Below are 27989 nucleotides of genomic sequence, written 5' to 3'. Positions count from 1 at the left end.
TATAATTTTTTTTTTTTTTAATTTTTTTAAATTTTTATTTATTTTATTATTTTATTATTTTATTTATTTTCTTAAATGGATCATCGAACTAAGCCTTTGGAAACATCACCTAGGACCTAGGACTTAGGACTCATGAGGGGATTTAAAACATTTTACAACCCTCAAGACACATTACATCATGACTTTTACAATTTACATCTTACGGGGGAAAACCCCTTTATCATAGACCCTCATAAATCACCCAGTTCTGCGACACAACTATAATCTAGCAGATTAACACACTAGGATTCTCCTAAAGTTCTAATAACAAAATGCATCCCGGCTTTGGGGTCAGGCTGAAGGAAAACTCTGCCGATCATAGATCGGTGAGACGAAAAACCTTCCGGGACGTAGATTATCATTAGAAAGTTAGGTCCACCTAGGCAATTTTACATAAACGACTCATATCGCTAAGATTATTTACAATTCATACATGCACACTGGGTTTACAATTAAGATGATAAAGCTGCTGATGACCGCAGGATGGCACGGACACGTCGATCAGGTGCTACCCCTTTTTGCCAAGAAAAAAGGGGGTGTACTGCATGGGTAGTTGACGGTAGTGGTCAACAGGATGCATTGGGGGTGGAAAGGGTATGCCATGTCCTGGTTCTGCTCTCTGATTCTATCCCAATCGAACCAGAACCTTGGTTGCGGAATTGACAAATGCGGGCAAAGAAGATATGCGGGTCCATCTTTAGTTTCTCAGGCCAGGGGAATAAGGGATAGTGGGATTGTCATTCCTGGGGGCTGGGTGTTGAAGAGAGAGGCACAAAAGAGCCGAGGGCAGGGGGATGGGAATTTAGCCATGGCAGTAGGATGCAGAGAGACCCTTGGGAAACTAGACACCCATATGGCACTGAGGGCAAAGCTAGGAATCCTGGGCGACAATCTGGGCAGAGGGGCAAGCAAAGCCATAGCTTGCATCTACTGCCTGAGGGTGCAAAAAGCGGGTATAATTGCAGGTGTCCTACCAGGCTCTGGACGGGCCTATGGGCTTGGCTCCAGATGCAGCGAGACGATTGGCAATTGAGCCATAGCAAGGGGGAGGGGTGCTATGAGGAGCCCCTAAAGAAGAGTCTTAAACCCACTCTCCTTGGCCACCTGTGGGCTCGGGGCTACCTTAACACTCAAGCGGAGAAGTATGTAAGAGAGGCACTGTATGAATGGCAAAGATGATGCTGAGCAAGGTCTGACAAACCTAATTTCGTTTGGATGTCAAGAGGGCTCCACTACACAGGTTATGGCTCGAGCACCGAGAGGACGTGGGCATGGTAGGAGAGGTCCGGACCCTGAGACAAACAAGGGGCCGAGCATGTCGGAAGCTCGCAGGGGTCGTAAGCTTGTCGAGCACCTCATAGCAGAGGCAGCAGCGGCATACCGAGACGGGACGGACGCGGGAATTCGAAAGCTGATCTAAGACTCGAAAGCGGAGATTAAGCAAGAAAGTGAATCAGAGGAAGAGCTCGACAATTAGAGGACGTTGGTCCCAGATCCAGGGAATACCCGTGGGAGAATTACTCAGTTTAAACACACCCTTTATCTGTATTTCTTAATGAAAATCCTTCTTGGAAAAGCGATGGAACAAATCTCTATGGGGATGGCGGTTACAGTGCAGGGCCTGCCAAACTATAAAAAAGATATGGAGAAAATCCTCTTCCAATTGCACAAACAAGACATCAGGATGGATCGAATCGACCGCCACATCCCTTGCATTCTGGAGCTATGTGGAATGCCAGGGGCGACTACTCCTGCTCCTATTGCTTCTGTCTTAGATGAGCAGAAAGACTAGACTCCCCATGCATAGTTTTTGTTTATACGGTTAGATTTTAATTTTCCTGTTGCATATGCTAGTTTTTACAGTTATGTAGTATCTGGACATGAGATCGAGACTTATCTAGTTTGGCTGGAAACACTGAAACAATTCTGTTTTTGGATGGCTTATAACGTTGACCAATGGCTAACAGTCTTGGTTCCCCCTCGGGGCAAGTTGAGGCCACCTAGTCAAATTATGTGGTGTAAATTTGCCTAATATATAATATAAAATGGATGGATCTGCCAAGCTTAACAAAAAACAAAAAAAATCCTAAGCCAGAAAATTAATTAATTAACTTCTCCAAGTGGAAAATGACCAAAAAATTCGTGAGTCAAAAAGAAATTAATTTTTGGAGATCCCCCACCAAGGAAAAAATGGATTTTTTGAGAAAAATTAAGTCCTTGGACCTTGGTGGTTAAATCAAAGTCAAAATTTTGAGAAAATTAATCCAAAAAGTCAAATTTTTGGATTAGCAAAAATGGTTTTTACGAGAAATTCGAAAATTTCTCAAAAATAAATATTTTCGACAGCAAAGATTAAAAGATGATCAAATATTTATCAAGGGTCGAGACTATTTTGACAAGGATCAAGCCAACTAGCCGTTATTTTCCACTTGGAGGATTTATCTACAAATTAGAAGCCATTTTGCTTCTCAAGTCATGATGAAAACTCTGACTCTTGTCCATGTAATTTTGTAATGCTGGTGTTGTTCCATTGATCTGCTAGGAACGATTGAAATACCATAACAAAAGACTTTGGGGTGCAATTCATGGTGTTCTCTATCTGATGATATGTGGTATGTGTTGATTATGTGCTTTCCTATATTGTGCTTAAATTGTTATAAGCTTATTTACTCATTAGGTGGTGATAAGAACATATTGGTAGATTTTGGGTCTATCTTAGGTCATCTGATTCACCATCTGTCTAACAAGTTTGCTTCAAGAAATATATAGAGTTTGCAGGTACACCGGCCCTTGAGCTCCAAGTTCACAAACTTTGGAGGAGAGACGACCTTGTTTGGGCTTCGGGTATTTTATATGGTTTTCTTACTTCGCTAAGGTTGTGGGCAAGTACCATAACTTTCGAAACACATTTGATCTATTATCATTACTCATCATTTAAAAAAATTATTTCTCAAAAAAAGTTTTTTATTTTCAAGCATTGTACATTTGTAAATTATTGTAAATAATTTTGTAAAATAATTTTTCTAACCCTTGTTTTGTAGCTAATTGGGGTTTGGGGTTTTATTTCAAATTTTGTATATATTGGGGTTTTGGTATTTTTGTTTTTTGTTTGTGCAGGTGATATCCAAGCTAGTAAAGAATATTTTCTAGGGTTTTGAGCTAGATCTAGGAACTTGAGGGTAAGACCTAGTCTCTATTTCACTTACAGAGCCAACACCGAATATTTTGCAGTGAAATTGAGCAAATTCAAAGATCTGAAGCAAATCAAAAAAAAATTACAAGGGTTTGCAACAAAAAATTAGGTCTTATAGGCCCAGCGTTCACCTTGAGCCCTAGCGGCTACCCTTTTCTGGCCTCCCAGCCTTGGACGCAAGCCTAATTGGGCTGCTAAACCCTAGTTGTTAAGCCCTAAGGGTTGGTGCCCTTAGCCGCAGGCCCCCAGAGAGCTTGTCCTTCCTTCCTAGCCCCTGTGGTCACCTTTTTAGGGCCATTTAGGCCTGGCCGCAAGCCTAAAGGCCTCTTTCCCTGCCTTGGCCTCCCTCTTATTCCCTACCACAACCCTGCTAGGGCCTCTCCTGCCCTCCGCTTCCCTCTTGTCTCTCTCCAGTGCCCTTTTCCTAGCCTTCCTGCCCTTTTCCCTCCCTTACTGCCCTCATTTCTCTTCCCTAGCCCCTGTCGTAAGCCCTTAGGCTCCTCCTCCTGCCTATCATGGCCTCTATCCCTCATTGGTAGTCTTCCTCCCTTAGCTGTAGGCCTAGAAAGGCCTTGTTGCCCCCTCATCCTGGCCTCCTCTTAGCCTTCTTAGCCCTTTTCAGACACTTTTACTTGTCATATGATTTTTTGAGGCTAACACTTGGTGTGTTTTGCCGAGAAATTGGGTTAGAATTTTGTGGTTGCAAGTAGCCTCTTCATTGGAGGAATTGTGGGCAAACTTCTACTCACCTCCAGGGCCCCAAGGCCTAAGTGGTTTGATCTCCAAACCCTTTTCTCCTCGCTGTTTCATTAACAGCCATTGGTTTTTTGCATAACAGTGATAAAACATTCATAAAAGTACCCTAAAAATCATTGACAAATAGCCTAAGTTCATTAGCTAATCATTGGAAGAATTGGGTAAGGATCTCTTAAGTTGTTTTATGAAAATTGGATGACTGTCAAAAGCACCTTGAAGTTTGATATATAACAGTAACTGAAGCATCTTCTCATGATTTGCATTTTATGTTAAAGGCTCTTATCTAGATTTAGATGAAGAAGTAACCTTGGGACTGTTTGACATTTTGGCGTAAGAATAACTCACTGTTAGCTTGCTGCTGTCATAAAATTTACTTGTTGCTCATCATAAGAACATAAGTAACATAAATTTATCATTTTCTCATGCTCCATAGATAATAATTGCTCCTTGAGGAAAGGATTCTCTTATGTTGTTTATGTGAAAATTTCTAAACCGGAATCCCTACTGCAACAACTCATGATATTTTTCCTATTTGTTAAATTCCTTTAAACCAATTACTTGCAGTTTATTACGGAAAATATCGAAATACATACACTACAGCCTTCACTCAATTAAATATAATGCGGAAACAAGAAAATGAGCAAGAAAGAAAATACAACACAATAACATCGTTTTTTTTGGACAAATGTTCCTGGAAAAATCCAATGTGGGAAAATCGGTGCAGCAGATTTGAGAGTTTTATTATTATGCAGTAGTAATTCTAAGTATAATTTCTTGGATGCTCAACTAGCAATCTGATATGGAGAGAAACTAGACAAAACAAATTGTGAGATGCTCTCACCCTGTCACTGGAAGAATTTGAGTCTGATCACGCTGGACTAGAGCCTTTGTGTGGCCTCTGCATCCCCTCTGCGTAAGCCTTACACAGTCTCTGCGTCACCCTTGCTGGGAATCATGTTGTTCCTCCTTGGATCCTCTACTGGCTAGAAATTTCTGCCTCCCGGTCTCACACCCCGGCTCCCAGCTTCTGAAACTCGATTTCCTTAGCAGGAATTCGATCTCCCTCTAAGGTTTGCACTACCACTACATCAACTTTGCGTGAGCCAGCGTCTACCTCTCTCTAGACATTGTTCTGCCTTCTCTGCCTTGTACTCTCCGGCCCAGGACTGCTTCCCTCTTCTGGATACTATCTCTGCCCTCACTGCAAAAGATCACTTTGATCACTCCTCTAGCAACTATTGCGCTACCCTCTCTGAGAAATTCAATCTTCTTGATCTCTCGGTGTATTTTCCAAATGACCCTAGGGCCTCCTTAAATAATCTCCTCGTTGACATTCAACGGCCCAGATTAGAAGTTAATCAATGGCTAAGATCATTTTTGCTTGATCCTTGTCTTCTTCTAGAAGTTACACCCACCGTTAGATTAATACCCATTAATTATTTTAATTTCCTAAGTTTAGACTTAGAGACCCATTAAAAATACTTAATTATTTTAATAAAATTGTCTCCGGGTGGAATTTCCCAAAACGCTTTCTGGGTTCTTTGGAATACATGTGTCCAAGCCTACCTACAAAATTTGAGACTTAGATCACATCCGATGCTACCAGAAATCAACATTCCCTAATAGCGAGGAATGTGCTCTAGCAATGCCTCCCACTGAAGCATCGTCCTGGCTTCATAACATCATCCTCTACGCTGCTCATGTCTGACATGTTGTCCACCAACTACTACGTTGCTGCTACAATTGTATTGCTACAGACACTGCCACTGTCAACATTGCATCCGTACTACAGCTCCCTCTGAAATTTTGCATCTGTGCTGCTATTGCCACTACCAACTGCCCCTGCACTGCAAACTGTTTGTTGGAATTTCTAAGTCTGACACGTTAGAAACCCTCCATGTACTTTCTGATTTATTCCTTCCTACTTGTTCTGATAAATTAACAAGTTATTTACCATGTAAATACTGAAAATAAACACAAGTACATGCTCAACACATTACAGATCATCAACTGAAGGAAACAGAAACAAGCACACAAATGACACCGTTATTTTTGGACTAATGTCCCCAGAAAAACCCAATGCAGGAAAATTAATGCAGCCATCTAAGGGTTTGATTTATTAAGCAGTTTCAGAATACAATCTGGATGCAAAATCCGGCTCACCCAACAAAGAAAAATCTCGGCAATTCCGGCTTCTGCCCTCTGCATCAGCTTTCCCGGTTGTTCTGGCAGTTCTGGCTTCTGCCCTCTGCGTCAGCTTTCCCGACTGTTCCAGCGGTTCCCAACAATTTCGGTTGTTCCTGGCAGTTCTAGCTTCTGCCCTCTGCGTCAGCTTTCCCGGAGGTTCCGACAGTTCCGGCTTCTGCCCTCTGCGTCAGCTTTCACGACTGTTGCCGGCAGTTCCGGCTTCTACCCTCTGCGTCAGCTTTCCCAGCTGCTGCACTAATCCTCCCGGCACTATCTTTGTCTCTCTGCTTCTATATTCACTGCCCCTCAGTTGCAACTCCTAATCACTCTCTCAACTTTCTCAACAAATCCAACCCTAGAAAGTCAAAATCTTGATCTCTTGGTGTCTTCTCCAAGTGACCCCCTCAAGCCTCCTCTTATACTTTTCTAGTTGACAGATCAACGGCCGAGATTAAGTCCCTAATCAATGGCTAAGATTAGATCTGGCTTGATCCATGACTTTTGGACCATTCTAACACAATTTTATATTAATTCACATTAATATTTTAATTTCCCTAAGTTTAGACTTAGGAACTCCATTAAAAATATTAATTATTTTAATATCTCCTAAACTGTTTAGAATATGCCCAAACCCTTTCTAGGTATTGGAGATCTCATGTGCCTTAGCCTCTCCACCAAATTTCGTAGCTAGAGCAAATCCGATGCTACCCCAAATCAACACTCCCTCTTAGCAAGGATTGTGCTCTAGCAATACTCCTCATTGAGTATTAGTCTAATCATCTAACATCGGTCCCCGATGCTAGCCCTGTTGCCCATCATCTGTACTGTTGCATCCCGTACTGCCACTCATGGCTCTGCCACTGCCACTGCTGCATTTGTACGACAGCTCCCTCTGCATCTGTGTTGCTGCCCATGGCACTGCCACTGCCACTGCTGCGTCAGCACTACATCCCCTCTCATCATGTTGCATCGTGCTGCCCATAGCACCGCCACTGCTAACTGTTGCACTACAACTTAGTTACTGAGAAGTAAGTAACTGGTCTCATCTCTATCACGCTAGAGACACTCTCGATGTTGAAGCTCCCTCTGTCGCTAACAAGTGCTCCCTCTCTGACCTATGCGTTGCTGCAACAACTCCCTGCATATCGCACCGTTGCACACCTCTCTGTGCCATCCTGCACTGGTGCAACACTCCCGTGCCTCTCGCACTATTGCAGCCTGCTAGCCTTGCGCTGTATGGTAAATAAAATGAGGAACAACTTTTCTTTAATAGAGGTAAAAGATAGATAAGATAGGATAAGATAAGTTTATTAATATCACCAAATGACCATAAAAAGGTTAATTGAATTGCTAAGGGAAACTCCTATTAAAATTTAAATACCAAAGCAAGAATCATCCCATTGATGAGAATACACAACCCTAAAACCTAAGCATATAAATAATAATGCCAATACAAGAATCATCTGATTAATGAAAATACACAACCCTAGGGCCAAAAAGAAAAATGTCACACACAAGTAAAACCAATAGGGGTACTCAACATGTCCCAGTGTTGTTGTTGTCTCCTGCAGAAGAGAAGGAGGGGAAGGAGGAGGTTGAATTGTCTCTCAACATAACTACAATCTCAATATTTATGTTTCTCATAACATCCAAGGTTGAAGAAAGTAAACTCCATATAGATGGATAATGGGAGGAGTTCGGTCATGGTATATCATATTTCCTAGATGAACCCCCTATCATTGAGCTTTGGAGGAGGCTATCAATATAATAGTTCAGTGAACTAACCTGCAATCTTAGACAACAACTTCACAATGATCTCTAGGGAGGTTGAGTGGTTCACCAAGGTTTCGTGGATTTGGAAAGTGAGGTGGTATCATTGTCTACTTGTTTCTTGGTATCTCTATCCTCTTGGAGCACTAGAAAGAAAAACATGATCAACCTAGTGGTGTCTCACAAGGGAGGTTGTTGAAGGGAATTGGATCTAAATCCAAGGGCCTTGTCCATATACAACGTCAAGCATCACTAGTTTAGATGCTAAATAAAGAAAATAGAGAGTTCTAAGTCCCCCTAAAGAGAGAGTAGAATAGACCACAAACCCCATAGTAAATGGGACATCAAAAAAGTTATCTAGTCTTCTCCAGTTAAAGAATGTGATGCTTAGCATCACGCTAAAGTCGATGTAATCCCACTGTAAGTTATATCATCAGGATCCTAACCATATGCATCATTGTTAAAGTGTATAAGGAGGAACAATAATGTCATCCCTCTCCATAAAGGGCTCCACATAGAAGGCCATCTTAGGATTCAACCCCTTGGTTGGGGGGTCTAGGAGTAGTTGAATGGAGTTGGATCTGAATCCAAGGGCATGATTTATATACTAGGCCAAGCATCTCTAGTCCAAATACTAGAAGAAAGTGAGGAGAAAATTCTAGGACTCCCTAAAGTGATAGTAAAATTAACCACAAATCTCATAGTAAATGGAACATCAAAAAATGAAAGCCCCTTTGTCTTAATCTCCTATAGATGACAAAGCTAGTTGATCATCTCCACCCAAAGAATGTGATGCTTAGCATCACCCTAAACACAATGTGAGCCAACTTTGAACTGTCCCATCAAGATCTTAAGTACATGCATTCAGTGTCGAAGTGTATGAGGGGCAATGAGGCCATCCCTAAACTCCATAAAGGGCTCCATATAGTAGGCCATCTTAGGACTCAACCCCATAGTTGGGGGATCCAAGTGACCTATATATATTACCTCTAGATGTCCTATCTAGTGATATTGTTCAACCTTGGTGATATTGTTCATCCCTTGGTAAACAAGAAATGTTCAAAGGAATCAAGAGAGTATTGAATTCGGGAAAGGTGAAGCATCGAGATGCCCACCGACTATGAGAGACATGTAATATCCACAAACCAATAGTAATCCTGCCTTGAGGAGTTGGTTAAGGCTATGGTCTCCAAGGAGCAACAACGAAGATAAGGGTACTAATCTCGGCCAATAGTGGAATCCACAGAGCTACGAACGTGGTGAAGAAGAAACAACAATCCCAAAATGGATTCAATCTTGAAGGGGTGGGCAACAAACTTCACCTAGACAAAGGCAAAGCCGGTTAGATAAAAGAAAATCAAGAAAAATATTAGGAAATGGGGATGGAGGAAAAAAGGGAAGGTCATGCTTAGTGTGGAAATTTGACCCATGGTGTATAGGACTATAAAATCCAAGCAAACAACAGACTTAAAGGTAAAATAAAAAGGAGTAAAAACACCAATCTAGCTTGGACTTCAAACAAAGAGGAATTAGACAAGGAAGAAGCTGATTATTTTGAAACAATTAAGAAAGACCATATCCTTTAAACAACACAAATAAATCTCCAACGGGTTACATTAGTTAGAACACTCCACCTGTCAAGGTGAATACAATATCTTTTCTTTAATGAAAGAAGATTCAAGACTGCCAATATAATTGCTCAGGTGGATTTAGTAATATCCTATCTTCAATGAAAGGATATGACAAATTTGTTTCTTAAGCGAGTTTAATGGAATTCTCCGCTCAAGATGAGGGATACAACAATGATATGGATCACCAATGATGTCCCAACAACTAAAGACAAAGCTATGCAGAAAATAAAACATGTGGTTCCTATTATTTTGTAATGTGAAAGTTCTAAGAATCTAAAGTTAACTATGGAGGAGGTAGATAATTAAAAATTAATATTTCCAAGGGAAGCGGGAGTGTTGGAATATTTCAACTAAAATACTAGGAACAAAAAGCTTAATAAAGATATTTTAATGTGTAAAAGGAATCACATTAAGTCAAGTGATCAAACTGTTTAATAAGGTGTCATTAGTGATAGTAGTTTTCCCAGCGAGGTTTCACAACCTACCTAATGAATGAAATATCGTGTGATCTACCTAAAGGCTGGTCGTATGAAACGACTCTATTTGAATCTATACTCCACCCCTACCATCTATTTGCATTCCCATTTTTTTACAGGTTCAAGTCCCATGGTTTGTTTAAATATGGCACATATTACTTCATGGAACAAAGCAAGTTACGGCAAATCTAAAAACAGGGTGACAAGGGAATTCCCATCCAGAAAGTCAAAAAATGATAAGCATATAAGCCTGTGCCCCTAAGGGTTGTATGATACTGAAACCTTCAGATATGTCCCTCAGAAGAAACGGTGCATATCTTAGACTGATTTCAAGCTCGAAAATCAACTGTGGAAAAACAAAGAAGGTATGAAATAAGAAACATTTAAAATATCAAAACAAACACTTAAATTATATTTTACCTGAATATAATTTGCACCATAAAAAGCATTGTTGCCCAGTTGAATTTGGCTTCTGAAATCTTTACCCTGAATTAAAACAAGGCCAATAAGAGTTTGTCATGGTTTAACACATTCACCACTGTAGAAATGACCAATCTGAAATTATACAAAAGCAATATACAAAATTTCCCTTCCATATCAACAGAATTCATTAATGTCAAAGGACTGATCACCTTTATCAATTTTATGGAAGAAAGAAAACAAGATAGGAAATCACAAAAATCTCAAACCAAGAAATGACATCTAGGGGCTCCACATTCAGTATACACTTAAAATTAAAACAATGCAATTCTCTAAATTTTGCTACCTCTCACACCCAATAGAATGCTATGTCATGTGATTGCATAACTTCAAAGCATTTTATTAATGGTTAAAGATCACTTTTTCTGTGATTTGTGTCTTCTATCTGTGGATGTGACAATCTCTAAAGCCCGACTGACTGAAAACTGAGTCCATAATATCCTTTCCTTATGATCATCATCACAAACATGAAGATGATATGCAAGAATTGTTGTCTAATATACACGTACTATAATCCACTATTTATAAACTCCATATACACAGTCAACTTAGAGAAAACAAAATAGAAAATAATAAATCCACTCACCCCACTATTCTTGCATCATAAGTGAGCAGCAAGTGTCAAAATCAGGTCATAAATATATATAATTCTCTCGCCTATCAAATCCACCCCTAATAACTGCAACTCCCAACTTTATATGGCAATAACTGCATCCCAACAATCCAGGACAAAAACAATTAATACACAAAGCACTCTTCTTGTCTAAATTGTTCAAATTTTCATCAATATGTCATGTTAATTATATTTGCTGCAGCTATTCAGAATGTAGCTGTTCTACTCATGATCGAGGTGGCCTTCATCATGGCCTAACCATGGTCATCAACCCTAATCACAGTTTCATGAAGGTTGTGTTAGCACCCTGTTAACCACCACTAGTGAGTGACCCCATAGGAGAATTTTTCTCCTAGATTTGTCTTCAGCCGGCAGCCAACAGCCCCTAACAGCGATCAGTGTGGCCTGTTGTCGCACAGATTGACACGACAACGCTCAGACCGGGGGTTGTCACTCTGATCCCCGATCTCTCCGTTTAAGCTTGTCTCCCGCGGCTAAGGGGGGTAGACCCTATGAAATGACGAAGACCAACTGTCGACCAGTTGGTTGGGAGACACGATATGATGAGCACTAAAATGATTTAATTAATTTAGCAGACCAGTGCCTTTTGGAGTTGATGTTTAATCGATTAAGTATGAGATACTGCAACAATATAAACCATGAAGAGCGATCATTTATCATGAAAAGCTTAACTTTTGCTAGATACAAGATAACCATAAAGGCTCAATAGCTCAGCAACTTAAAAGAGTAAATGCTTTAAACAACCACCAGAGATTACATATATGCAGTCAATCTTTAAATGAAAATTTAAACACGATAAAAATTAACTCCGACGCCAAAATATTAGCCTCAGCACAAAAGATGAAAACTAAAAATTTCCCGGGCTAAAACTGAAATTGCAAAATTCATTTCCCTTCCCTTTTTTTTTTATGATTTTTTATGATTTCTAATTTTTTTTTTGCCTTTATATATCTTTTATAAAACCAAATTTGAAACAAAAAATTAATTTTGGTATTTTTTATAAAGATTGAAAAATAAATATAAATAAAATAAAAGAAACAAAAATAAATTAAAAAATGAAAGTGAAACCTAACGAAATCCTAAAAAAAAAAAAAGCTTAAGTCTAAACAAAAAAAATATCGAGACTATACTAAACTAAAACCTAACATGTAACATATGACATTAAATTTGAAGCAATAAAACAGGCAGACACTAATATCTGAGCCAAAAAAAAAAATGCGAAAACATGCATGACCTTTCAGAACCACCGCAGGAACATACGCCCTAACTCACCGCATACAACCCAGGAACATACGCCCTAACTCACGTATATACCCACAAGAGAAACGAACTCTTACTACGATTTCCAGCGGCGGGATGCTTCTTCGACGTCGGACTCTGGAGCGAAAATGATTCACGCCGGAAAGATTTTACACAGTCGTGCCCACGCATAGAAGATCGATGCTTCACGTCAACTTTTTTTTTTTGAGCAAACCTGAAGCATGCAGCTGACTATGGTGAACAAAAAACGCGTGGGTATATATTTTCAGGTTTGAAGCAGACGCTACTATCCAAATCGAAATGGCTGCGTGATGATGGTCGACTGCCCTGCGTGGAATGTTGAAACTTGCAAACGGAAGTGAGTTCAGCAAATTTACACAGGTCGACGGCGGCGGACAGGAATGCGGATCGATTTATGTGCGCCTTGATTATACTGATGCTCACAGTGTTTCAAAAATGTGCCTTTCCTTCGAAAACCAAAACGCTGTCGTTCATATACAATCACGTCCCCAGCAAAAATGAAAAACCGAAACGTCAGGATCCTCAGCGGAGATGAACACACAGTGGCTAGTGGGACAGCGGTTGAAGGGCACTGCGGGTCCAAAATTTGAATCTTCTCAAAAAATATTTTGAAGAACCCAAGCAACAGTAATCAGATTGCCCAGAGAAACCACTGAAAATTTCTCAAAACCTGCACCTATAACCTGCAAGAAGAAAACAAAACCCGGCAGATATACACAAAATTTTAAAGTAAAACCCTTCAGAACTAACCTAAAATCACAAAAAAAAAAATTGCAGCTCTAGAATAGCCAGATTTAGCAATAACAGCATTAATATTTTCAAAATTTGATTTATTGTAAAACGCTTCAGAAAACCCTGCATGCATTCATAAAAATATATTTCGAATGATAAGCCCGGGATCAAGAACTGGCTGGGCTCTTTCAGAAAACACAACCCGGGAGTTGGCTGGTTCAGCCGAGAACTTCCCCTAACGCCCGATAATCTGAAAAAAGGATTCCCTGCACAGCTTAAAATCAACCATCAACATAGAAGGAGAAAACAATAGTGAAACCCCGATCAAATGGAGATACCTACCACTATATTTCAGAATCTAAACTATTATTCAAACCCCAAAGATCGGACAAGATACCTGTGCCTAGATCAATCTTCTTTAAGCTATCATCAATGGCTGAAAATAAAATTATGCAGAAAAACTAAAACAATCTTACAACATTTTCAGAAGAGTAACACCAGCAAGATTTTTAACCCCAAAGTCTTCTTTATTGCACAAAAAAAAATGAACTACAAGAGAGCTTCTTCAGCACAAGACTCACAGATCCAATCTGATCTCAACTGACCCCTAGCACCCTATTTAAAGGAAAAGATCCCAACGGCTAGTTCGAGTGATCCATGTCGAAATGATCTGGACCGCTGATGAGAAACAAGACATCTCTTAATCTCATCCGTCGATTTATTAAAAAATGATATTTTACATGCATTCACTCAAAATATTATTATTTTATTATTTTAGGGTTTTTGCTTTATTTTTTAATTTTATATTTTATTTTTTATTTTTTATTTATTATTATTATTTTTTAATTATTTTTTAATTTTTTAATTCATTTTAAAATGGATCCTCGAACTTAGCCTTTGAAAAAATCTCCTAGGACCTAAGACTTAGGACTCATGAGGGGATTTAAAACATTTTCCAACCCTCAAGACACTTTACATCATGACTTTTACAATTTACATCTTAAGGGGGAAAACCCCTTTATCATAGACCCTCATAAACCACCCAGTTCTGCGACACAACTATAATCTAGCAGATTAACGCACTAGGATTCTCCTAAAATTCTAATGACAAAATCCATCCCGGCTTTGGGGTCAGGCTGAAGGAAAACTCTGCCGATCATGGATCAGTGAGACGAAAAACCTTCCGGGACATAGATTACCATTAGAAAGTTAGGTCCACCTAGGCAATTTACATACACGACTCATATCTGCTAAGATTATTTACAATTCATACATGCAGACTGGGTTTACAATTAAAATGATCAAGCTGCTGATGACTGCAGGATGGCATGGACACGTTGATCAGGTGCTACCCCTTTTTGCAAAGAAAAAAGGGGGTGTACTGCATGGGTAGTTGACCCGTAGTGGTCAACATGGCCAATATATTGTGTCAGTTGATCTCCACTCCCTGAACCAATCATATGTCCCCTCGCCCATCTGTCAAGAGTGTATGTTTGAAGGTGGGTCATCTAATCATAAAGGTATGTCTTTCATTATGCAATCAAGCGCTTGCGCTTTTTTTTCCTTGGGCATATTGGGTATGGATTATTGGGTAACTTGGAAGGAGGAAGGGTCTCCACTGTAGTCGTGTTCCCTCAACCTTAAATGGGGGCTTAATCCTCAACCCTAGTCCCGTGGGATCTCCCCTATTGGCTCATAGCTTCAAGATGTGCACTACTTGCGAAACCCTGATTTTGGTAGCACAGTCATGTTTCCCCGTTTCATATTTTTCATTCCCCTCCGCACATTACATGTGCTATTTCATCATCTTCCCTCTCTAGATTCACATGATCACTAGGTCCACAAGGCTCTGGTACTTTGTTGATTTGGGGAAGCATCAGATGTGCTCTAGGCCTCAAATTTTGCAGGGAGGCTTGGGCACATGCATTCCAAAGAACCCAAAAACCATTTTGAGAATTTCCACCCAGAGACGATTTTATTAAAATAATTAATATTTTTAATGGAGTTCTTAAGTCTAAACTTAGGAAAATTAAAATATTAATCGGTATTAATCTAATTGTGGCTGTAATTTCTAGAAAAAGACGGAGATCCAGTCAAAACAATCTAAGCCTTTGATTAGGAGTTAATCTAGGTCGTTGATTGTCCAACAGGAAGATATAAGAAGGGGCTTGAGGGTCACTTAGAAAACACACCAAGAGATCAAGAGATCGAATTTCTGAAGTGAGAAGTTCTTAGGAGGAAATTTCGATCAAGAAGATTTCCTGCAGTTGAGGGGCAGGGATAGCATCTGGAGAGAGAGATATTTTCCAAGCCGGAGAATCATCAGTAGAGAAAGGCAGAGGGAGATCTAGCAATGGTAGCGCTGAGCCAGAGGGGCTGATGCAAAGCCACACAGAGGCAGCGCAGAAGCCAAGGAGTCCGAAATTTGCCAGGGTGTGAGACCGGGAGGCAAAAATCAAATCTCCTAGGCAGCAAATCCACCAACCAGAGGATTGACGCTATCCCTAGATAGCTTGACGTTCGGCTGAGGTAGAGGCAGCCAGAAAAGCCGAAGGCAATCATTCTAGGGCTGTATCAACCAAGATTTCCAGGGATAGTGAGAGGTCTCTGTCAGGTTTATTCTCTGTAACTGGATTGCCGGGAAGGCTTCCAGAGATATATTCAGAATTTGCTATTGTTTAATGTTGATTTTTGGGTAGCATTGGATGTGCTCTAGCTTCGAAATTTTGTGGAGGGGCTAGAACACATGAGATCTCCAAGACCCAGAAATCGTTTGGTGAAATTCCACCCAATTGTATTTTATTAAAATAATTAATACTTTTAATGGGGTTCCTAAGTCTAAACGTAGGAAAATTAAAGTATTAATAGGTATCAATGAAAATATGGGTGAGAAGCTTCTAAGTGACAACGATCAAGTCTAATTTAATCTTAGTCATTGATTAGAGATTAGATCACGGTCGTTGATTTTTCAATAGGAAAAGTATAAAGGAAGGCTTGGGGTTAGTTGGAGAACACACACAGGAGAGCAGCCCTTGAGCTAGATCGAAATTCTGGGGCTTGGTTTGCTGAGAATTTCAGAGTAAGCTTCTAGTGCAGAGAGGGGTAGTTCGGTAGCAGGACTTTCGTCTAAGGCCGAGAATACCATTAGGACTCCTTTCCAAAAATGAAACACTTTCATTATTATCGCCATCTTAGAGACCAAGTTAACTTCTCCCAAGTCGACATTGCATCACATGTATGTCAAGCAATCGACCCTACAAGTTAATTACACATACATGTTCAAAAACAAGGAAATCATCAACATCCATGTGTTCAGGCATCTCCTGCTCATGCATGCATTTCATCCTTCAACTTTCACTTAAGCACATTGTATTTTCGAAGCTGGAATGAAATATAATGTTGCAGCAATAAAGTGAGTCTTCTACTCAACTTTTCCATTAACCTTCTTGGTAAGAACCTGCAACTTGCATCTCATTAACAAAGAAATGCAAATAGATGCATCACTAGACATGCAACCTTAATTGGATAAGAACTCTAGCCATTTCTCACCAATCCCTTTCAAAGGTACTACCTTTGTCTGCACATCAGCATCAACATGTGAATCATCCTGAGACACATCAGTCATGGAATGTTCCTTTCCATTTCTGCCATCTTCTCTTTCCACTTTTTTTAGCTTTTGTGGAAGCATTGCCGGATTCAAAGTCCAACATCTTTCAGCAAGATGCCCTTGCTTATGGCAGTAAGTGCAACACGTGTGCATCCTTTTGGCAACATGATTTGCCTTGCCCAATGGACCTTTGGCTTTTTGCTTCTTTTCCTTCAAAAGTTTCCTGTATGTGGCCATTCTCTTGCAACATCTAGAAACATGATGGTTATCCAAACCACAAAAGGAACATGCAATTCTTTTCCCATGCTTATGTGGAAATTTATCATGCTTTGCGAAATCAAAAGGAATATGATTAGAACTAGATTTATACCTGCCTCTTTCACCTTTATTGCCTTCATGAGGAAGTGAAGCAAATGAAGAACTGGCTCCCTTTGGAACACCATCAATCTCTTCAAGGCTGTTAGAGCTTCCACAACTCTTTGGTTCAAGTGTGTGCTTCTGAACACCTGCATCCTGCAAGTGATGTTTCAACCTATTGCATTCCTCATGAACACAATCTTCACACTCTGCAATGCAACTTCTTCTTGGCGCTGTTTCAATGGCCTTCATGGCAGCTTTGGAACTCTCTCCATAAGATTGTCCATAGCCAAGACCCAAATACTTAGGCATTTCCTCAACCATTATTGGTCCGATAATACCTTGTGCATGCTTTCCCAAGCCCTTTCCTTCATAGCCCATCTTGGACATTAGCTTGGAACCTATGCCTTTGGTATGTTTTTCAAAAGAACCAATATAAGCATTCTTAGAGGAATTTGAAGACAAACCGGAATGGCTTACCTCTTCTTCAAGCTGATACTTGACTAAGGCTTCTTTGGCAACAAAGAGTTGTGACTCCAACTCATGCATCCTTTTTAGGTTCATATTTGCAATATGAAGTTGCCTCTCCATTTCCTACAGTCTGTCAGAAAGCAACTGCTTCTCTTCCTTCATGGAATTCAACTACTCTCTAAGTATGCTGCTCTTCCTTCCATTCTCATACATTTCTCTCACCTTGTCCATCATGATGAACAAGTCTTGCTTCAAGTCTCCATCATAGAGTCCTATAATGAAGGAGGAATTTGAGGATTTTCACTTGTAGAAGTTGTCATTATACCAATGAACAAAAGAACTTCAAACAAGATTAATAAAGTGCTTTATTAAACAACATTTTGCAACAAACCTCTTGTGCTTCAAGGATTGTTTTGAGGTCCTTGGGAATAGAAGAATGCATTCAGCCCTTCTTCCTTCTTGTCCTTCCTGGACTGAGCTATCAACAACTTTCCCTTCACCTCTGCAAACTCAAATAATAGTCAGTCTGCAACAAGCACACAATCAACCTCTGACTGTTTAAACACCTTTCAGACAAGCAATCTTTGCTCTGTCAATCAAGCATTCTGATATAACCTTCTTTGAAGGTGACGTCAATCAATCTCAGGCTTTCATACCACCTGATCTGAAAATGGGGCACTTAGGCTTCTTGCCTAACTTGCAAGAAACTCTCCCATTTCCAAAGCTTAAATATTCCCAAGTCTTATTGATTAACCAATGCAAAATTGAAAATGTGTGCTTGAAGACAAGATGTATGCTGGTATTTATTTTAAGTTGTTTATGTACTTTAAAATCTGTTGTTTATGTTGATATAACACATACATATAACAGTAAACAATGCAGCAGTAAAAACAAACACATAAAACAACAATTTAATGAGGAGTTCACCCAAAACTCTTGGGCTACATCTCCTTGAGCTCTAGTCAACTCGACTAGGCTCTCTGGGATTATGGCAAAGTCCTTTTACAAGCTCTTGGTTCAACTCCATGGTTTTACACAGAAACAATGGGTTTAGACACCATTTTATCCCTGGCTCTTGAAGCTCTAGGCATTCTAGCTCTCGACTCTCACTCTGGCTCTCGACTTTGGCTCTGGCTCTTGGCTTTGGCTCTGGCTCTTCGGCCATGGCTTCTTTCTTTGCCTCTGCTTCCTGCTTGGCTTAGCCTTCTGCGCTCCTATCTCAGCGCTTTTCTTTTCACTGTCATTCTATGGCTTTTAAGCCAATTGGCACTGTCTGTTCATTTCCTCTTCTGGGCTCTCTGGCTCCCTATCTCGGTCCGCTCAAATCCCCCTCTGAGCGTTAGCAATCATTGTTAAATGCCTTCAAGGATGGTGGCCACCTGTTCTGTAACGGAAGGAACCATCGGCGCTTGAAATCCCCCATAAACAGTCGTTCCCTGCTTACACATAGAAACACTATAAAACACGGGAAAAATCTGCCAAATCACTGTTTATTGGACTTCAAATATTATGAATTCCGCTTTATATCCTTTCGGATCTGTCTTTGGACGCCATCACAGTGCTCGTTGATCAACGGCGATTATTGATTTCGGGTGGCTAACACACACGAAGATTACCCGCCCGAAAAGGGTGGTTTTCTCTCTCCGACGCCTAGCCACGTGGCAGTGAGTGTATGGGCTTGGGCAGAGCCCGGCCAAAACCACTTACCGCCTTCGACCCGCTCGAAATCCCGCTCGTTTCGTGGTTTCCCTTTGTATTTGAAAAATATATTAAAACACTGAAAATAGCGCAAAAATGGCTTTATGGCGGACTTGAAATGATATATATTTTCATTTATAAACCCTTTCGGGTCCGGATTCATCGCTTATCACATCGCATATGTGTTTTGGGTAAAATCCCAAATACACGGGAAATACATGAAAATCCGAATTCCCGGACCTGAAATTTTATATAATCAGGCTTTGAAAACTTATCGGGTCTGGCCTTTTTATCGGCATCGGGGGTCGTCGATCGCCGATTGCCGATATCGGCGATCGCAATGTCGCTCGGCCTAGGGTTCTGTGCATCGCCGACGCCAATTCGCCGATCCGATCATCGACGATCGGCGATTGGCGTATCACATGATCAACGATTAGCGAATCGCATGATCGGCGATCGGCGTATCGCATGATCACAATCGCTAGATCCAGGTCCCGATATTGCATTTTGTCTGCCTCCGATCCGATCGACTGGGTCGGCGGATCGGAGTTTCCTCCGCCTCCGCTTAAATCCGACCTTTGCCTTTTTCCGATGCGATTTCCTTTTTTAAAGGTTTTTTGCCATTTTTAGGGGTTTTTGCCTCTTTTTTCAAAGAAACAAGGCATCTTCTTTATGCGATAACTTCTACATCCTAAGTCCATTTTAACCCATTCAAGTTGCAGTAGATTCAGAAAGAAAAGATCTTTGCAATAGGGCTATTTCCAGGAACTTTCTTGGACTTTCATTTTTCCTCTGTGAGGACCCCTTAGACTTTGGAGTCTATCCAAAATCCATTTTGGATCACGAACTGCCGGGAATAACCGAAATTGCTAGAACTGCCGGAACTATCGGGAACAGCCGAAATTGTCGGAACAGCATGAGCAATCTGTCTTCGAAGGAGAGCAGCATGAAAGGGACAACTAACTAACATTGGGACAATTGTATGGTACTTAGCAGCAAATACACCAAGCATGCAATGTTACAGCTAGCATGCAAGGGACAGCTAGCATGCAAAGGACAACAAGCATGCTAGGGACAACAAGCAAGCAAGATGCAGCGAGCACATAGGTCAGTATGGCAACATGGTGCAACAATGGCACATAATGCAATACAGTGATGGGTACAGTCATGATTAATGAAGCATGATGAGATGCAGCATAGTGATGATGGGTGCAGCATGGTGCAGCACGGTGAGGTGCAGCATGATGACGAAATGCAGCACAACGATAGGTGAAGGAGTCACCTTGGAGAATCAGTTGAAGCAGCATGTCTTCAACTGATCTCATGTATCATCTTCTTAGAGATGATCTATGCTCTTATCTAGATAAGTCAAAGTGTTGACTTCCATTGTAAACGTACTATCTCTCTCACTCTGCTGAACTATTGAAGAACATATAAGAAGTATTGATGAAGGGTTCCCCACATTGGGGTTTGTCCTTGGCTAGCGCCACATCTTGTGTCCTCTTGTCTTGGCTTGTCCTCTGCGATTTATGTTTATGTTCTATCTGCAGTTTACTTTAATGCTAATGTGATTGCTAATCTGGAAAAGATATTGAGCTAACTGTGAAAATTGAAATAAATTGCTCTAAGCATAGAACATACCTAAAATTAACAACAGCACTAGGGACATCGCAGTCGCCTGTGGAGTTTGTTCATCCAGTTGCTGGATTCGCCAAAATATTTGTCTCCAAATAGAGGTACTTCTGCCGAGTTTATTCTCTGTTGGGTGAGCCGGATATGGCACCCTAGTTGTATTCAGAAATTTGCTTAATAATAAAACCCTCATAGCTACTGCATCGGTTTTCCCGCATTGGGTTATTCCGGGGACGTTTAGTCCAAAAAAAAGTGTGTCCTTTGCATGGTTGTCTCATTTATTTTTCAATACTTGATCTATATATTGGTGTAGGCTAAAGTGTATTTGCATTAATATTTTCTGAATATTTTTTAAAATAACTTGTTAATGAAGAATACAAGTAGGTAACGCAAACCGGTTTACTGCAATAGGATTTTTGGTTTGTTAGATTCAAAAAATTTCACATGGTATCAAAGGGATTTCAAATCAAGGAGGACTGAAGCCATTAGTGAAAGGACAGAAGAAATTATGTGTGTGAAGGCAATTGTCCTGAGAGACAACGCAGTTTCTGGCCGAAAGAGCAGAGGAGGCGTGACGCAGTCACCAAGGGAGGCTCACACAGAGCCTACGTCAGCCTGATTGGGTGACGTTGTTGCTACAGAGGGCAGTGCAGTGGCTACTGGGCCAGCGCAGACACTGTTGAGTCTCGTTTTTTTTCGGTTGTTGTGGCAAGAGGTGCAGCGCAAATTTCATCTAGAGTTGTTGATCAGGTGCTGATTCTGTTGGTGCAGAACAGTACCTAGTGGGGCAAAAGCAAAGTAGAGGGAATTAGTGCCTCAGAAGATTTCTTGCCAAGAAATCTAGATCCAGTGCTGAGAAGCAGCAAAGAGAGATCAGAGAGGAGTGGTTCGATAGTGGTTGACAGAAGGATTTTCGTGAAGGAAATCGAAATTCAGAAGGATTTTCGTGAAGGAAATCGAAATTCAGAAGGAGCTTGTTCCTTAGAGGATTTCTAGCACCAAAGAAATCCAGATCCGAGTTTTGCTAAGGCAGGAGCGAAAGAGGGAGAAGAGAACCAATTCGACATTCTTTTGAGCAAAGATGGTGGTTAATGGACTAATGGATCAGGAAAGGTTGGATGAAGCATCCAACTTCGTCATCTGAAAGGCCAGGATCCTAGCAGTTTTGGATAAAAATCGCATCAAGGATTATGATTTGAGGACGGTTGTTGTTCCAGTCGATGTTGACCCTCTCAAGAAGTACAAGGAGGCTTAGGCAAAAGCCAAGTGCATGATCTTGGACGGGATCAAGGATCATGTGATCCCACATATTGATGAGGACATAGCAAGGGAAATGTGGGAGGCCTTGACCACATTGTACGAGGGAACTTCCATTCAGCGGAAGACGTTGCTTGAAAGTTAGTTGAGACAGTTTCAAATGCAGAAGGGAGAAGAAATCGATCTCTTCCTTCTCAGGTTGCAGAGGATCCGTGACCGGCTACATTCCGTGGGGTCTACACCAGATGTTGAATTTATGGTCAAGACTGCCCTAAATGCAGTGACTCAAGACTGGGAAACCTTTGTCCAAAGCATCTTGGACAGGGTTTCTCTTTCTAGTTGGGAGGAGATGTGGGCAGCTCTTCAACAAGAAGAGATCAGACGGTTGACCAAGGCAGGAAGCAACAGCAAAGGGATCAGAATCAAGAAGGAGGAAGAGGAGGATGCAGTTCTTGCATCAGCAGCACAGCAAAGGCAGCAGAAACGGAAGAAGAAAGACATATCCAAAGTCAGATGCTTCAAATGTGGAGAAATGGGTCATTTCGCCACGTAGTTCCCTCGGAAGAAGGGCAAAGAAGAGAAGTCTGACTCAAAGGCTGCTCCAGCAAAAACTGATAAAGAGGACGATGATGATGGCACCATTAGTGCTCATGCACCTCTAGAGAAGAGGTCGAGCAATATTGAGTTGTAGTTGGGAGGACTACAGTAAGGGGGCAGGATCTTGAGGTGCCCAAACTCTTGGATCACATACAGCTATGGGAGCCCTTAATGAGAGTAGCAGAATGACGGAAGTTAGTTGGTGCTAGGGATGATGGAGCAACAATGGTAGAGCTAGAGTGCGAAAGTCTGAAGCAGCATAGTGGAGTATTGTAGCAGTGCGGAAAGCACAGAGCAGATACAACAACAGTGCAGTAGCATCAGAGGGTCAACACAAATTAGCAGCAGAGGTAGCTTCAGCGTCAAGGGGCATCCAGACTGACCTGCATGTCAGCTTTTGGGTGGCTTTTCAATTGCTTACTTCTCAGTGATTGAGTTCCAGTGCAGCAGTTAGCAATGGCAGTGTTATGGGCAGCATGACGCAGCATATTGAGAGCAATTTGTAGTACAAATTCAGCGGTGGCAGTGCTATGGGCAGCATGATGCAGCATATTGAGAGCAATTTGTAGTATAGATGCAGCAGTGGCAGTGGCAGTGTCATGGGCAGCAGTATGGAATGCAGAAGCGCAGTGGATGAAGGGCAGCAGGCCGAGCATCAGCAGCGCAGAGGACCGATGTCATGGATCAATGTGATACTTCTGTTGGGAAGTATTGCTAGAGCACATTCCTCGCTAAGAGGGAGTGTTGATTTTTTGGTAGCATCGGATGTGCTCTAGCTCCAAAATTTTGTAGAGGGCTAGAACACATGAGATCTCCAAGACCCAGAAATCGTTTGGTGAAATTCCACCCGGATTGTATTTTATTAAAATAATTAATATTTTTAATGGGGTCCGTAAGTCTAAACTTAGGAAAATTAAAATATTAATGGGTATTAATAAAAATATGGGTGAGAAGCTTTTAAGTGACAAGGATCAAGTCTAATTTAATCTTATTCGTTGATTGGAGATTAGATCACGGCCGTTGATTTCTCAACAAAAAAAAGTATAAAGGAAGGCTTAGGGTCAAATGGAAAACACACACAAGGAAAGCAGCACTTGAGCTAGATCGAAATTCTAGGGCATGGTTTGCTGAGAATTTCGGAGTATGCTTCTAGTGCAGAGAGGGGCAGTTCGGCAACTGGATTTTCGTCTTGTTACGGTCCTATAATTTGTAGGATCTGAAGGTAATTGAGTATTGTATCTCAAGAATCTTATTTTGTAAATACTTGTCAACCTGTCAATGATTTCCGAATAAAAGAAAAAGAATTAAAAAATGAAAAGAGGGTATAAAGAAGAAAAATAAAGAGAAAAAGAACAATATTGAAAAAGAAGAAAAGATTGAACCCCATCAAAAGAAAAATAAACAAAAAGGAATAATACCGAAAGTGTTGCAAGTCTAAATGCCACTACTCATAGATAGTTTTGCTTCATTACTGAAAATAAAAGTTGTGTGCAGCGCGTTCAAAATGCCACAATCACTAGTTTTTAGTTTAATCATACTGTGTAATCATGATTAAACTCCTTTAAGTTTATGTAAATTGAGATAAAGAATAAAGAGTTACCCAACAGTTTAATCTGGGTAAATCATTAGTTAGTTAGAAAATGACATTGATCCAACTGTTTAATCTGGATCAATAGGAGAAATAAGGGATAGGTTAGGTAGTTTTTTCATTTTGTATAAAAGAAAATAAAAATGGGTTTGCTAGTCTAAGTGCACCCTAGAGATAAAAATAAAAAATGCTAGTTTAGCTAAGGGTAGGCAGATTAGATTAAGGATAAATATTTGTATATATAAATTTTATCCTAAGTTAAGGATATAATGAAAAGGGAAATATGTGCGCTGGGAACAAAGTACTTCATATGTTTCATTTTTCCCTTATCCTAAGTTTAAAAAGAAAATATTAAAGGCGCAAGCAGAGAAATCTTGTTTGTAGTTTATTGATAAAGTTCAACCATTTGAAGTCATCGGGATTTGATCCCGCAATTGACCAACGGACCTCATCCATTTTCGGCCCCCCCTTTCCATTTTGTCTTTATCGCCGGGGAGGGGAGTCTGGAAAGCAGTTTCTCCCGCCGGGTCCCATCCCTTACGTGTCGCCCTCTGGTGATTTCACACCCCCCCCATTAAAACCATTAACCGCCCACTACCCCCTCCGGAAACAGATTTCCCTCATCTACTTTGTCACGCCCCACCACTTTCCCTCTGCCCGCCACATGGCATGACCGTTGAACCAATTAGATGCGTTCCTGGCCAAAATGACCGTTCTCCATTCAATTCGATTTCTGTCGGGTAACTGTTCAACCTTACGGTCCCATGCCATTTTTAACGGGACTATTCGCAGCGTTTAAAATCTCTTGAGCCTGTCATTCTCACCCCTTTTCACTCCTGTTTTTTCTGTTATTCACAGATTCTCACAGCGATCTCTATCAGAGCAATTCTGCAGTCAAATTACGACAGAAACTGACATTTCTTTCCGTTTTCTCTTAACAATCCATTATTCTGCTATGTTCGATAAGCTCCTCTGCAAATTCATCCTGTACTCAGACGTTTACAGTCATGCCTCCCAAAACTAAGACTCAAGATAAGCCTATTAATCCTTTAATTCCCCCTTCTGTAGATTTAGATCATATACCTTTAGCTGATAGGGATTACAAGATAAATGAAACTCAGTGTGACTGTGATTTTCTGGAATTGTATTGTTGGTTAGAGGATAAACACAAACAAAATCGATGAAATTGAGCTCTGGGAGTCAAACCTCCCCCATTATATTTTCCAAGCCTTAGAATTTACCAGAAGGTGTCAAGCTTGTTATGTCCCTGCTCAAAGAGCCATCATTGCCCCTACAGGTGACATTCTTTTCACCATCACAGCCCAATCCATTGACCAAATGATGTTGGCCCCAACTGTGGAAAATGTTGCCCCTTTCTCCCTAGAAGCCCTCACCCAGCTTTATCAAAAGCTAGACTTTGCCACCAGAGCCAGAATTTTTGAGATTTTCTTGCCAGAGAATGCCCAATTACCCAAAAAGAATCCTCCATATCCTTCTTCCATTTTCCCTGATCAGGCCAAGCAGATTATTTCCATGATTTCTTACATTTTAGGCTATCATTCTGATCAGTGGGTAGATGAGCCCATTTTAGGATTCCTCTCCATATTTTCCACAAACAGCAAGCCCTCCTTGGTGTTCAACTTCAATCAATTTTTGGCTGATAATATCCATGAACAGTTCATAAAGTTTCCTACAGAACAGGTGTTCAATTACACCTCTATTTTGATTTATATGTTCCTCTATTATCAGGCAAACAAATTCAGTTTTGCATTGCAGAAGCTGGATGATGCAGGGAACTAGCAGCCAATAATTTTTTAGGCCTCATTGGATATGAGAGAACAACAGGAATTCAATTATCAGCAGTTTATCGAAGACTTTGTTCATCCAACCATGAACATTCTGAACAGTGCAATACAACGCAGAATCAGTGAGGACATTCTGAACAATGCACTACAGCCAAGAATCAGTGAGGAAATCAAGAGAATTTTGCATTTGTCAGACCAAGCAAAGACAGGGGATTGGTATTTATACCAAAATTACACAAAAATCAGGGTATATGGTTGTGAATTGGCCCCCTATAAACTCCCCAAATACCTCCCAATGAGGATTTTTTCCCTAGAGTATATCAGGCAGATGTTGAATTCAGATGACATCCACTTTGTAGTGGCCAAGAAGAAGGCACAATTCAGAATAAAGACATAGGTGGGCCCATTTGTGTGCAACACAAGGACAGCAGGTGAAGAGGCAGATAGAATGCTTAAAGAAATGAAGTTCAGTCTAAGCTTTACATGGTCTTATGACCCCTGTGGCATCATCTCAAAGCTCAGAGTGGAAAACAAAAACACTCCTTACATTCATACTTCAAGGCTAGACATAGAATAGTATGCCAATCAGCTGGAGTGGACAGAAAATACCTTGCAGGAAGCTGAAGAACAGCTTGTTTCTACTTCTAGTTTGTAGACTCCTATTCCTTGGGAAAAATCAAGCAAAAGACAGAGGGAGGAAGGATCATCATCTACAACTGGAAGTGAAGCTAAAGAATTTAGAATCAGCTATAGGAAGAGAGCAAAGGTAACTCCCAGAGTAGAATTGGACAAAGAAACTGAAGAGCAGGCAGCCATCATCATCACAGATTCACCACCTGTAACTACCAAATTCACAACATCTCCTTCTAAACCTTCATCTTCACAAGGTCACAAGGAAACTGAGCTGGAATCATAGAATGTCCAAGCACAAAAAGAGAAGACAATTTTTGACAGGTACAGGGAGATAAAGCTCAGAAATGAAATTCTAAAGAATAGCACTTATAACCAATTTTGGAAGCAGACCTCCAGCTCACAAAGTAGGTTGTTGTCAATCTTTGATACAGAGCATGGCAAAATGCCGATGGCTTTTCTCGAGGCCCAGATTCCACAGCCAAAATCAGCAGCAGACTACAAGAGCACAACATTTGAATTCAACACAAAAGACATACATCCCATTGATCAAATGGAAATGCACAAGCAAACTGGTGAAATTATATCCTCTACTTTAACTAACACTGCTATGTCAGTTTCTAAATTGCATGTTTCTTTTGCAAATGTTCAGTCACAGTTGAAGATGGAAAAAGTCTCCTCTTTGGCAAAGGATAACAGGATCAAGTCTTTGGAAGACTTGGTGATTAAGATAGGGTATGACCCTAAATATGTCAATGCTGCTGAGGAGATTGTCAAAAAGAAGAACCTGGACATTGCAGCCTTAAGAAAGCAGCTCAAGCTGCCAGCCACAGAGGATCCAATGACCAAGGATATTGAAGAAGGTGAAGCACAGAAAGCAGATATGATGAAATTGATCATAGAACAAAATATACAGATTAGGCAGATGGAGGCAGAGATGGAGAAACTGATAAAGGAGAAGGAAGACAGTCTGAAGATGGCCATTTTCCCCTTAGATGCTATACCTATTTCTTAGCTTCCATCAACAGGGGCAACCACTGCACCTACCTCCTCCACTCAGACTGCAAGTGCTGATAGGTAACACAGACACTACAAAACATGTCACTGCAGTCAAAGGAGATTGAGACTTTGCAGGGCCAAATCAAAGCTTTGGAAGTGCAAAAGGCCA

At 40.7% G+C, this 27989-nt stretch overlaps 1 protein-coding gene across 1 annotated transcript in view; it reads right to left on the bottom strand.

Moving 5' to 3' along the window:
• Positions 1–27989, bottom strand: part of LOC149197834 (mitochondrial import receptor subunit TOM40-1-like) — a 376128-nt gene that overhangs the window by 255372 nt on the left and 92767 nt on the right. Inside the window, exon 6 of the mRNA XM_089405991.1 lies at positions 10473–10538. Within this exon, the coding sequence (XP_089262117.1) occupies positions 10473–10538 (66 nt within the window). The remainder of the gene's footprint in view (positions 1–10472; positions 10539–27989) is intronic.

Source organism: Pinus tabuliformis, chromosome 2_2 (assembly GCF_031772625.1).
Source record: "Pinus tabuliformis cultivar Carrire ecotype Pingquan chromosome 2_2, CPIR1, whole genome shotgun sequence".
NCBI classification, from domain to species: Eukaryota; Viridiplantae; Streptophyta; class Pinopsida; order Pinales; family Pinaceae; genus Pinus; species Pinus tabuliformis.
Note: the sequence above shows the minus strand (reverse complement) of the source record. Positions and strands in the feature narration are given on the sequence as shown.